General features: G+C 40.8%; 1 protein-coding gene across 2 annotated transcripts in view; it reads left to right on the top strand.

Moving 5' to 3' along the window:
- Window positions 1–6,130, top strand: part of LOC118830382 (zinc finger protein 239-like) — a 31,673-nt gene extending 25,543 nt beyond the window's left edge. For both annotated transcript variants that reach the window (XM_036737313.1, XM_036737312.1), the window contains one exon: window positions 4,873–6,130. In XM_036737313.1, coding sequence (XP_036593208.1) covers window positions 4,932–5,975 — 1,044 coding nt within the window. In that variant the 5' untranslated portion in view covers window positions 4,873–4,931 and the 3' untranslated portion in view covers window positions 5,976–6,130. The remainder of the gene's footprint in view (window positions 1–4,872) is intronic.
- The last annotated feature ends 7,821 nt before the right edge of the window (window positions 6,131–13,951 follow it).

Genomic DNA, 13,951 nt, shown 5'->3' with positions numbered 1-13,951 from the left:
CAGGTACCCTAAGTTGATCCTTCCATCCCTGCTTGCTGTCATCCTTTCTCTTCTGCTCTTTGTGGTTAAAGTCCTTGAAAATGCCATCTACAGTAAGTGTCTCCACTTTCTCTTCTTCACCCCTTATAACGCAGCTTCTGACCTCATCATTCCACTGAATCTATGCTCTCCAAAGTTACGAGTGATCTCTCAGCTGACAAATCTAGCGGCCTTTTCTCAGTCCACATTCTCCTTGACTTCTCTGCAGCCCTTGACACTATTGATCATCCTCTTCTCCTTCTCTAGGTTTTTGGGATGCCACTCTCCTGGTTTTCCTCCCACCTATCAGCGCCTCAGTCTTTGCTGGATCCTCCTCCAGATTCCGGCCTCTGATCTTAGATGTCCTGTAGGGTTCTGTCTCGGGGCCCTATTCTCTTCTCCCTCTATACTACTTAGTGATCTCATTGGCTCCCATGGATTTAATTACCATCTCTATGCTGTTAATTCTTGAATCTACCTTTTCTGCCTTACCCTCTCTGCTGATCTCCAGTCAGAGATTGCCAACTGCTTTTCAGACATCTCAAATTGGCTGTCTAGTAGACATCTTAAACTCGATGTGTCCAAAATGGATCTTATTATCATTTCCCCTAAACCTTCCTCCCTACGTCGACCTTTCCTGTTACTGTAGAGGGCAACACCATCTTCCCAGTTCCTCAGGCTCACAAACCAGGAGTATCCTGCGGTTTTCATTATCTCTCGCTCCCCCATATCCAAGCTGTTACTGCCGATTTCACCTTTGTAACATCTCTCACCCCCTTCTCTCCTCTGATTCTACCACCCCTCTAGTGTAGGCCCTCATCACCTCACATTTGGATTATTATACTAGCCTATTGGTGGGTCTGCCTGCTTCAAGCAGTCTCTCCCTGCTCCAATCCACCCTCCATTCAGCCACTAAAGTGATTTTCCTAAAAGGTCTGATCATGTTACACACACACACACACACACTCACACTCAATAAACTCCAGGGAGGCTCCCTGTTAGCTCCAGTTTCAAACACACAATGCTCTGCTTGGCATTCCAAGCCCTTTATAACCTAGCCTTCTCCTACCTTTCCAATCTTCTTACACCTTACTCCCTGATATGGACTCTTTGAACTAGTGACACTGGTGTCCTGGCTCTTCCATAAACAGTATAACTCCATCTCTTAGCTCCAGGCATTCTCTCTGGCTTTCTCCCATAGCTGGAACTCTTTCCCTCCTCCACTCTGAATATTGACTTCCTGAACTTCCTTTAAGCCCCAACTAAAATCGCATCTTCTATAGGAAGCTATTTCCAACTCCTAGTAATTCTAGTGCCTTCTCTGTTAATTATTTTCTATTTTTCCTCTATATAGCTTGTTTGTATATATTTATTTGTTGTCTCCCCGATTAGATTGTGAGCTCCTTGAGGGCCAGGTCTGTCTTTTTCCTCTTTTTGTATCTCCTGTGCTTAGCAGAGTGCCTAGCCCATAGCAGGCACTTAATAAATGTTTATTGACTCGATCTCTCTCAGTTTCAATTTCCTCATTTGTAAAATGGAGGTAATAATAATAGTATCCACCTCCCAGGATTGTTATGATGACATATTTAAAGCGTAATTTAACTGCTAGTTGCTATTATTGTTATTATTTTCCTTGGCAGAAAGAAAGAAAGAAAGAATTAAAATCTTAACATTAGTGTTCTTTGTCATAGCCCCAGTGGTAAGAGTCTTATCTTCCTCTTTTCTCCAATGTAGCTTTAAAAAAAAAACCACAACTTTTTTGTTGTCCTTAGCTTTTCTTGCCATCCAATGTTCATTCAGAGCTTTAGCATTCCTAACACTTTCTTTTTTTTGTTTTTGTTTTTAAATTTTTAAAATTTTTTTATTTTTAGTTTACAACACTCAGTTCTACAAGTTTTTGAGTTCAAAATTTTCTTCCCCTCCCTCCCCTTCCCCCTCAAGACAGCATGGAATCTGATATATGTTCTACATATACCTTCTCATTAAACTTATTTACACAATAGTCAAGTTGTAAAGAAGAACTATGACCAATGGAATGAATCATAAGAAAGAAGAAACAAAACCAAAAAAGAGAAAAAAGAGAGCAAATAGTTTGCCTCAATCTGCATTCAAGACTCTGTAATTCTTTCTCTGGATATAGATAGCTCTTTCCATCATGAGTCCTTTGGAGCTGTCTTTGAACCTTGTATTGCTGAGAAGAGCCAAATTCCTAGCACTTTCTTACAAGATTATGTCAAGTTTTTGTATTCACCTTCTGTTATCTTTCCATCTACCATGTATGTTTGTTTTAATATCTGAGTTGGTCAGTGAGTTCCTTTTGAGTGCACATTAGTCTCTTGAAGTAATTCCCCATTTTTATGTTCATTAGAATTTTTTCTCTGAATCTCTAGAATTTCATTCTTTAGAGCCTCTCGTTTCTCCTAGACCGACTTCCCATGTAGAATTGCAGTCCATACTACCTGTCCTTTCTCTGAACCCTGTGAAATCCTCCAGAAAGGCTCCGTGTCACACCATTTTAGCATTTCTTTCCTCAGGCACACACCAGGGACCAGTTCCTCTTTGGTGAAAATCAAGTCTAGAATAAAAATGCCCTTTGTTGGTTCCTCTACTTTTTGAAGAATGAGTTTCTCATTAAGACAAGTTTAGAAATTATTAACTGATCCGCTTTTGGTAGCGAGAGATTGAGAGAGAACTCTCCAGTGATCCAGATAATTTAAATCCCCCATCTGTGCCAGGTTTGTGAGCTATTTCCTGAACATCCAGTCTCTTTTTTTCTTCTTCTGTCCAAGAAATCTGTCATGTTTTGCTTCTGTTTCTGTTCCCATTAACTTTACTCAGATGCTCTTGTAGCATGCTTTTCCCCTCTGGTTTCTGGGTCTTCTCACATAAGTATATCTTCATCTCAAACTTGATGAGTCCAAAGCAGAACTCATTCCCTTTCCCTGAAAACCCTCTCTTAAACATCCTGTTCTTTTCTTTGCCATTTCTGCCCAGGGCCCCAACATCCTCCCATTCACCCAGGTTCACAACTTCAGTGTTGTCCTTGACCACTCACCCCACTTATCCTGTTAGTTGCCAGAACTCGTCATTCCTAACTTCACCACATTTCATAAGTACATCACATAGCCACCACCCTAGTTCATGCTCTCATCACCTCTCACCTGGTATATTGCAATAGCCTTCTAATTGATTTCTGATCCTCCATAGAGCGGCTGAAGCACAGGTCTCTCCACCAGTCAGTAAACTCTACACCTTTAGGATCAAATATAAACTCCTCTGCAGGATTTAGAAAGCCCTTCCTAACCTGGCCCCAGCCTGCCCGTCAAGCTCGGTTACACAAGGCTTCTCCTCCCACATTCTTTAGTCCTGTTTATAATAGTTTATCCTACAGGACACTCCAGCTTCTGGTTTATGCTGGTGCACAGGCTCTCCCACACACAGAGTGTACTCCTTCCTCCCTTATTACCTTCTCGTTGTCTCCTTTGTTTCCTTCAAAACTCAGCTCAAGGGCCCCTTTCCACGTGAAGTCTTTCCTGATCTCCCAGCTGCTAGTGCCCTGTCATAGATTTAGAACTGGAAGAGATCTTTGAGACCAATGAGTCTGCCACTGTGGGCCCCCCCCCCATTTTTCAGATGAAGAAACTGAGGCACAGAGAGGTTAAGTCCCACATCTAGTACCCAAGGTCCCATATCTAGTAAGTATCTGAGATAGAATTTGAACCAGGTACGAGTCCAATGCCCTCTATCCACAGCACTGTCCTGCCTTACTTATATACTGTAGCACTCCCTGATACAGTTGAAGCTCCTCCAGAACTGACACTGTTTCACTTTTGTCTTTGTAGCCCTAGCACTTAGCACATGGTAAACAGTAAATAAAATGCTTTCTGGTTAATTGATGTACAGTGTTCCTCCTATCTTCAGCTCTTGGAAATGCAGGAAGCTGGAGGGTGGGGGGAAGAAGGGGGGATGACTGATGCCTCAGTTTCACATGATGGACTGAGTTTAAAGGGAGGATAGTATCCTGGTGGTTATATGTGTAAAGGACGTAGCCTCTTCTACCAAGCTGTAAATTCCATTAGAAAGGTGCTTTGTAAATAAATAACCATTATGTCATATCTTATTTATCTACCTACCTCCCCTCAGTGCTATTATTAATAGGGTAGTATCTTTGACTGTCCAGACAGGGAACTCCCCTTTTCATCTCCAGGCTCACTTGGTGCTGAAAGTCATGTCTGCAGACACTCAACTTCTCCTGTCATTGTACCATTTCTTCACTTTCTTCTCTTCTCCACAATAACCCCTAAAAACCATTCTGCACTGAGAACTCATCTTTCCATCCCCAGCTGACCCCTCTTCTTATCTGCTCATCCTGTTCCTCTTTGGATTCAGCTCCAAGCTTTCTTCTTCCTCTCCTCAACCTTCCCACCCTCCTTAATAGGCTCTCTATTTTCTGCATTCTTGCCTGCCCTCTGTGCCCACCAGCCTTGGCTTCCCTTTGGTCTCCTCCTTTCCTCTTCCTTCCCTTTCTCATCCCTCTCTATGCATTCCTTTTGTTATCTGTGCCCACCATTTCTTTCTCTATACTCTACTTCAGTCCCTTGGTCCTCTACCCCATTTTCCTGAATTTCTGTTAGTCTCTGGGCTCCCCTTCCTTGTGTGCCAGCCACCCCTCCCTCAGCTGTTTTCCCCTGTTCTCTTTCATCCTCTCTCCCAGACTGTGAGGATGATTTTGAGATCTGTCAGCACCATCTGCTCATGGAAGCAGTCTGCTTCTTTGGGAGTGTCCTGTTCTTGCCCTGGCACTTCCTCCAAGTACAAGAAACTGACATTATCATTTTGTGTCAATTGTTTCAGATTGTGAGCCAAGAACTGAAAACAAGGTGTTGACTCCAAAGCAGGACATTTTTAAAGACATGCAATTAAAGGAAGTAAAATTCGAAAAACTCACAGGAGATGTCCCTCAGGGACCTGAGTTTGGAGAAGGCAGTGAATTTGAAGGCAGGCTAGAGAAACAGTCAAGATATACTGAAATACTGGAGAAACCAAGAAAGACCTTTTCTCAAGAGAACAATTGTAGGCAAGTAACAGTCATCCACAAAATATCTGCTTTAGGAGTCAAAGCCCAAGAATATCATGAATTTGAGAAAAGCCTTAGTCCTGACTCCAAACTTGTTCCACATCCAAGAATTCCAGTAGGAGAAAAGTCTCATCAGGGTGATACATGTGGCCAAAGCTTCAAACAGAATTCAGATTTAATTAAGCATCAGAAAATCCATGCATCGAAGAAACTTTTAAAAAGTAATGAATATGGAAAGTCACTCAAAAAGAGCTCAGTTCTTGAATATCAGAAATCTAATGCTGTGTGGAAACCTTATGAATGTATAGAATGTGGGAAAACTTTTAGCCGAAGTGCAACTCTCCTGGAACATCACAGCATTCATACAGGAGAGAAGCCTTATGAGTGTAGTCAGTGTGGGAAAGCTTTCAGTCATAGCTCTACTCTGATTCAGCATCAGAGAATTCACACTGGAGAGAAACCTTATGAATGTAATGAATGTGGAAAAGCCTTTAGTCGGAGTTCAAACCTTATTGAACATCATAAAACTCATACCAAAGAAAAACCTTATGAATGTATAGAATGTGGTAAAACCTTCAGCCGGAGCTCAAATCTTATAGATCATCAGAGAATTCACACTGGAGAGAAGCCACATGAATGTCATGATTGTGGGAAAGTTTTTAGTCATAGCTCAACATTGATTCAACACCAGAGAATTCACACTGGAGAGAAACCCTATAAATGTAATGAATGTGGGAAAGCCTTCAGCCGGAGCTCATCCCTCATTGAGCATCAGAGAATTCATACTGGAGAAAAACCTTATGTGTGTAATACATGTGGGAAAGCCTTTAACCAGCGGTCAGGACTTCTTCAACATCAGAGAATTCATACTAGAAAATAACCCTGTGAATGTAATGACTGTGATAGCTTTAGTCAGACTTGTAGTTTGGTAAATTCACCTGTAAATTCACATGGGGTTACAACTACATAAAAATTGTAAATTACTTGAGGATAGAACCTGTCTATCTAAGGCATCTTGCCCATTTATAGAAGCACAAAGACCCTCAATAAATAGTTTTGTTTTGTTTTTTATAAATGGGATGAGTGTGTGAAAGTTTTCACTTATAGTTTACCCTTTATTCTCCATCAGAGACATCATATCTGTCAAATATCTCCCAACAGGACCTAGTACCTTACAATTTGGAGGAAGATGAGGGGGAAAGGTCACTATCAGCAGTATGATCTTGTGGAAATGGTGACTGGTGATTCTTAAAGACTTGGCTTCAGGATACCTGGATTCTGGTCCCAGATCAGTCACCAACTTTAGGCTTATTTGACCTCAGTTTGTAAATCTATAAATTGTGGATAATAACACTTGTTTCATTAACCTTACAGGGTTTTGTTTTGAGAGATTTTGTTTGTTTAAGAATATTTTTATACTTAAAGGATCTGTGATTTTTTTTTTAATATGTACCCTTATTCACCAGAACAGGTCACTATTGCTCTACAATTGAGTAGATGATTTTTGAGAATTACTGTGGCTCCCCTGCCCTGTTCCCCTCACCATTTAGCAACCTGGTGAAAATGAGCCTTTCCAACCTAGTTTGGCTGATCTCAAAACTAAAAACATGCAGTTCATCATGAGGACTATTCTCAAAGCCTTTCCATTTGTTTGGGCCTACAACAGCGGTGGCTTCATCTGTGTAGCCTTTGAGAATGTTGGGTCACTTCCATCCTGTGAGGAGGCATCAAACTTAAGTAGAGAATAAAATAAGAACAGATATGGAAAAATATGAGTCATGAACATTTTATATGTTATGATACTGATGTGGGTCAGAAAAGTAAAAAGGAAAACTTTCAGGAGAGGAGAAACATGACGAATACTCAAAGGCACATGAGTTGAGGTAGGAGAGGATAGCCAAAGGTTTAGAGTAACAGGGATAGATTGGAATCAATATATAGCAACTGAAGCCTGCACAGAGTGTGGAATTTCTCATACTACGTAGTAAATGTCACAGAATCATCCCAATAAAGGTGAGGCCAGTCAGAATCTGGGACAAGTGTGAAAAGACAATCATTTTAAGGATTGCTCCTCTCTGAAGCTGTTCCTGATTCCACCATGAAAGTGATCTCTGATCTCCATAGCTTTTCCTAGATATTCTTGTCTTGATCTCTCCTTTGTTTGAGTCACATTTTATCTTGTCATATTTATGTACATGCCATAGCCAGCATGTGTGCATGCAATGGCACATAAGCTCCCTAAATGCACACCTTCGAACAAGTGCACAGACCCACACACCCATTAAATTGTAAGCCCCTTGAGGGCAAGTATTAGCAATGGGAATGAGTGAATCATCTTTCTGTCTCCAGCTCTTAATCCAGTGCCAGCACAAAGTATCTACTAAATAAATGTTGACTGAATTGAGTATTCTTTTCAAGTATACGGCAGCTACATTAGGAAGGGGTCCCACATAGAAATCTTTAGTTAATTAATCAGTGAATAGATTGATAGTCAATTAGTCTGTCAGTTGTTATTATTAAAGTACTTGATAATTTTTGTGTGTCCTTTCTGCCACTGTCCCATAACATTTTAATGGGAAAAAACTGTTTCTAGAGCTAGAAGAACCTTTGAGGCCATTTAGTCTAACAAACTCCGTTTTTTTATAAGGAAGCTAAAGCATGTAAATGTGGCAGTTTATTATGGTGAAAAGAATACTGGATTTGGAGTCAGAGAATGTGGATTTGAGCCCTAGCACTACTACTTGCTACATGTGATCTTGGATAGTTACATTTCTCCTGTGGGACTTAGTTTTCTTGTCTGTAAAATGAGTGTGGCCTGGGTGATCTTTAAAGGACCCTTGCAACATTTAATCCTATGATCCTAGGTTCTGGTTCTGGTTCTGGTTTACCGGAAGTCAGTGACAGAGTTTTGACAGTGATTTGTGATTCCTTGCCTGTGTTCTTACAATGGACTGAGTAGTATTCGGATTAAGGTCAATTAAGTCAAACCCCCCTGGGCTGACACTGGTTTTGTTTTTTTTGTTTGTTTGTTTTTGAGTGTATGGAAAGCCAGCATGCTGTGGAAAGAGAACTGGCCCTCAAGTCAGAGGGGTGAGGATTTGAGTTCCGGGTCTAATTTTGGTTATGTATCATTTCTCTTCTCTGAACCTTTGTTTCATCTATAAAATGATGATAATATTTAAACATATACCCCCTAAGGTTATGAGGGAAGTGTTTTGTACATCTGAAAACCTAGTGTAAGTGTAAGCTGTTTTTTTGATGAAACATGAAACCAAGAGTCAGGATCGCAGAAGCTGGGTATCCTGGTTTGGTCTTCAAAGTTGTTCATAGAGTATGGGCAGGTATTCTGGGCACTCACAATCCATGCTTCCTGCAGGCCTATGTAATAGACCCATGTGGTTTCTAGCAGTCATCATAGACACAGACAAGACAAAGACCAGTGCTTGAGCAGATCAAGAAAGAAATCATGGAATGAAGGAGAGGAACAATGGGGTTTGGGCATATAAATATGGGATTTAGGAAGTAGTTTCTGGAGCATACTAAAAAACAACGTTAGGTTCCTGAAGTTTGACGTCAAGAAGAGCACTGAATAATTGGCTTACCAGTTTAATAGATAGAAATGCAATGGGTAGATCTTATAAAGCCATAATCTAATAACAGCTGATAGGCCTTTATGATTTACAAAGCATTTTACACCTATCAACAATCTCTTTGCAGATAAGGGCCAGATATCCAACCACATTTTATTTCCTGAGCTCTGGCTATATCCATGCTCCATGCCACCAGGGATCCATCACCATATCCATATATCCATCACCAGCCACCACCTGTTCATTAGTAGACTGAATGTTCTGTAGATATCTCAAACTCAACATGTCTAAAATAGAACTCATTTATCTTTCTCTCCAGACCAACCTTTCTTCCAGCTACCTTCTGTTGAAGACATCACCCTTTTTCCAGCCTCCTAGGTTTGCAGCCTCATCATGATCCTCAACTTCTCACTCAACCTCATCCCACATATTGAGTCAGTTGCCAGATCTTATTTCTACCTTCATAATATCTTGCATACATCATCATACAGCCACCACCTTAGTGCAGGCCCTCATCACCTCTTGTCTAGACTATTGCAATGGCCTCCTAATTGGTTGTCCTACCTCAAGTCCTCTACTCTAGTCCATCTTCCACACAGGTACTAAAGTGATTTAACATTTTTGCTTCTTGTAAATTAAACATTGACAAACACATTTCAGTATACAAAGAAAAATAGTAAAGGGGGGTTGTATATAAAATTATAAACTTCTGTTATGTTTTTTTCCTATGACATTTGTTTTTTGTTTTTTTGTTTTTGTTTTTTCTTGGATGATTCACATTTAACATGGTAAGTTCCAATACTACCCTTCTTGTCTGCATTCCCTCCTGGGCTTCCTTATGCTATTTTACTTTTTAATGATTCATTGACTTTTTTTTCTTTTTTAGTATCATTATTATTCCACCTCTTTCTCAACTTCTTTGCCCCAAGAAGAAAAATGAAATCCCCTCCCTCGTAACAGATAAGTATAATCACACAAAACAAATATATGCATCAATTCTATACATTGAGAACCTTTATTTAGGACCTCTCTCTAATTTTGGATCTCCGTGCCAAGAAGTGGGAGGCATGGTTCATTATCAGTCTTCTAGAGCATAGTTGGTCATTGTGTGGGTTATAGTTCTTAAGTCTCAGTTTTTCTTTATAATATTGTAGTCACCATATAAATTGTTCTGGTTCTGCTCACTTTGCTCTGTACCAGTTTATACAAATCTACCCAAGTTTCTTTGAATTCATTCCTTTCATCATTTCTTAAAGCAGAATAGTATAATATGTTCATATGCTATATGTTAGTTCAGCCATTCCCCAGTTGATGAGCACCCATTTTGTGTATCATTATTTATAATAATAAAATGCGTTTCTATACATAATTTTTGTCCAAGTATCTCTTTCCTTTCTTTGACCTCTTTAGGCTAAAATGGTATCATTGGGTCAGACAGCATGCAGAGTTTAGTGATTTTGTGGTTGTAGTTCCAAACTGCTTTCCAGAATAAACTTATCAAAATGATTTCCCTAAACCATAAGTCTGCATGTAAATCCTCTATTCTCATGGCACCCTCTTGACTCCCTAATCTAAAATAGAACCTCTTCTGTTTGACTTAAAACTTTTTACAACCTGGCTCCAGCCTACTGTTCCTGCCTCATCGCACAATACTCTTCTTCCTGTACTCTGTGGCAGAAATGCCAAAGTCACAGCAAAACTACACGCTCATGAAGCAGATTAAAATGTAATTGGCAGACAGGTAGGTGGTGCAGTTGATAGAGCACTGGCTCGGAAGTCAGGAGGACCTGAGTTCAAATTTGGCCTCAGACACTTGACATTTACTAGCTGTGTGACCCTGGGCAAGTTGCTTAACCCTGATTGCCTTGAAAAGAAAAAAAAATGCAATTGGGAAATGCTTAACAAAATAAATAAAATTACAACAGGTAACATTGACTTGTGGCTAAGTCAATATGTGGCCTGCAAGTGTTCCTTTCTATTTGAGTTTGATGACCTGGCTTAGTACTTTATCACTTGTCTCCAGGCCTTTACACTAGTTGTTCTCCATACTTGGAATACTTACCTTCCTCAGCTCTGCCTTATAGAATCCATAATTTGCTTCAAGACACACCTCAAGCCCTACCTTCTGCATCAAGCCGCCTTGATCCATCCAATTCCCTCCTCATTATACTATCCTGTATTCATTTTGAACGTACTTATATATGTACGTGTTGACTCCCCCATAGAATGTAAGCTCCTTGAAAGCTAGGACTTTCACTTTTCTTTTATAACCCCAGTGCATAGAGCCTAGCAAGTAGTAGATGTTTTTAAATGCTTGTTGATGACTTGATTGACCAGCCTTCCCATTGATAGGGGAGGGTGAATAAGGAAATGGAAACATTGGAAGAGTAAAGTGGGGAAGTCAGATCAGATAGCTTTAGGGCTCCTCAGTTTTAATCTGCTCTTAATCTTTCTACTCCATTCGGCCCATCCCATCTCTCTCCTTCCCTTCACTGCCAAACATCTTGGAAAAATTCCTCCATTTCATCACCACCTACTCTCTCCTCAACCACCCTCTTGCAGTCAAGTTTCCATCCCACCCTGCTAATGGAACAGTTCTCTCAAAGTTGTCCTCCTAATCAAATCCAATGGCTTCTCAGTCTTCACCCTATTTGACTCCTCTGCAGCTTTTGACTCTTGGCCATTCCCTCCCACTGGATGCTTAACCCTCTCTTGATTTTTAATCTGTATTCTACTGGCACCTCTAGAGTATAATAGAAAAAGCATTGGATTTGGAGTCAGAAGACACCTAAGTCTCAATCTCAGATCTGCTACATTTTACACTGTAAGCCAAAGCCCTCCGGGCCTCAACCTTCTCATCTGTAAAATAAGGGGGTTGGATTAGATGATTGCTAAGGGCTCTTTCTTCCAACTAGAAAACTGATGTTCCTACCTTCTCTGTGTTTTCTTTGCTAGCTCTTCATCCTTTCCCTAGACTTTAATGTGGGTGCTGCCCTAGGGTGTGTCTTAGGTGTTATGTGATCTCTCTAGACCAGGGCAGGGAACCTTCAGCCTTGAGGCCACATGTGACCCTCTAGGTTCTCAAGGGCAGCCTTTTGATTGAGTCCAAGCTTTACAGAACAAATCCTTTTATTAATGGGATGTGTTCTGTGAAGTTTGGATTCAGTCAAAGGCTGCCCTTGAAGACCTAGAGGGCCACATGTGGCCTCAGGTCTGCTTGCAGATTCTCTCCCTTGCTAATCTCATTGTCTCTCATGTTTTCAGCTGCTACCTCTGTACAGATGACTCCCAAATCTAAATCTCTATGCCTGATGTCCAGGGCTGAGCTTTAGACTTTCAGATATGCATATATAAAAGTGAAAAGTATAGACAACAAGCAGATGAATTAGAGGCCCTAATGCAAGGAGGCAAATTTGATCTCATAGGTATTATTGCTAAGATGTGGGGGGATGAAATTCATGACCTCACTGTGGCTGTGGATGAGTATATCTTATTCAAAAGAAACAGGATAGGTAAAAGGCAGGATGGGGTAATATTTTATATAGTAAGATATACTCATGGGGATATCCAGGAATCAGGAAGAGAAGCATGGAGGAAAACACTTGATTAAAAATCACCAGAGAGAAATGAATGACTTTGTGTTCAAAGTATACTATAGAACACTTGGAAAGAAGGAAGAAATAAATGAGTTTGGGGAATAGATAAAATTGTCACAGAGGTATGATATAGTAGTGATACAGGACTTCACTTAACCAGTCATTGCTTGTGTCAAAAATAGCAGCTAAAAACTTCTTGACTTGCCTTAATGATAATTTCCGTCTTGAAACGGTAGAAGAACCAACAAAGAGAGATTCTCTTCTAGATCTGATTCTTGCTAGTAGGGAGGAACCGGGTGTTGGGGAGTAGATTTTTTTTTTTTGGAGGAGGGAAGGCAGGCCTGCCACCAGTGGCTGTGGTGCTGAAATGGCAGGAGATGGCCAAATGCCTCGGAGAGTGAAAAGAAAACACAGGCCAGGTAGAAGAGTAAAGAACAGCTCCATTTATTTAACTGAGGGACAGGGCTTATATACCTTTTAGGCAAGCAGAATCAACAAATCCACATGTGAGGGATTTGCATAATGCATGACTTCCTTGCCCTTTTGTTACCCTTTTGCCAAACAATATTGTGTTAATAGCCCACAGGTGGTATTTAGCATGTCTGTGTCGTGGGGGTTTTGGAGAGTGCACGTGTGTACCCAGGAGGCTTGAAAGGCCTTCATCCTGAGCAGCACGTGTATCCTGAGGGAGGCGTGGAGAGCCCATGTGCCTAGTTATCAGCCCAAAGGCAAGAACAGGCCTCTGGCCTATATCTTATCCCAGAATGGACTTTCTCAGAGCTGGCCCTCTACCCAGGGCAATTGGGGTTAAGTGACTTGCCCATGGTCACACAGCTAGTGTGTCAAGTGTCTAAGGTTGGATTTGAACTCAGGTCCTCCTGACTCCAGGGCCAGTGCTCTACTCACTGCGCCACCTAGCAGCCATGGGGAGTAGATTTTTAAAAGAATATATGGAAAGCAGAAGCAAGGGCAGGTAACAGGATGGACTCAAAAGCTTGGCACAGCCTTATAAGAAGTGTCAGAAATGTTGAAACTCAGAATTCCAAATTTCTCAGCTCTCAAGCAAAGTTAGGGAGAACAAAATGAGTTTGGAATTTTTAAAGGCCATGTTATGGGAGAGGAAAACCAAAGAAGGGACAGAACTGTTGCTGAGGTAATTGGGAAAATAATAGCTGACAGAAAAGCAAAGACAGAGACACTCAGTTAACATTTGCTTCTTTTCTCTGCCAAGAAGAATGATCCTTGAACTGGAAAGGACAGGATAAATATGACTAATAAGACTGAATCTAATTAGGTTTAATTCAGTGGAGATAAATGTTAGAGTTGGATACAAAGTTAGAAAAAATCAATTTCACAAGTAAAATATGGGGGAAGTTCTACTGAGCAGTTCTGAAAGATGTCGGGGTCTCACATGTATTGCATACTCAATATGAACCAGCAGTAAGTTAATGCAGACTAGGGCTATATTAAGAGAAACAGCTTTCAGGAATCAGGAGTTATCCCATGCCCTGATTAGACTTCATCTGGAATATCATGTTCATGTCATAGTTTAAGGACACCAAGAAGCTGGAGAATGTCCAGACGGGGACAGCCAGGCTAGTAAAGGGCCTTGAGCCCATATCATATGAAGATTGGTTGAAGGTTGAGGGTATTTAACTTGGAGAAAAGAA

Source organism: Trichosurus vulpecula, chromosome 1, assembly GCF_011100635.1.
Source record: "Trichosurus vulpecula isolate mTriVul1 chromosome 1, mTriVul1.pri, whole genome shotgun sequence".
Taxonomy (NCBI): Eukaryota; Metazoa; Chordata; class Mammalia; order Diprotodontia; family Phalangeridae; genus Trichosurus; species Trichosurus vulpecula.
This window is presented reverse-complemented; position numbering and strand designations above follow the sequence as displayed.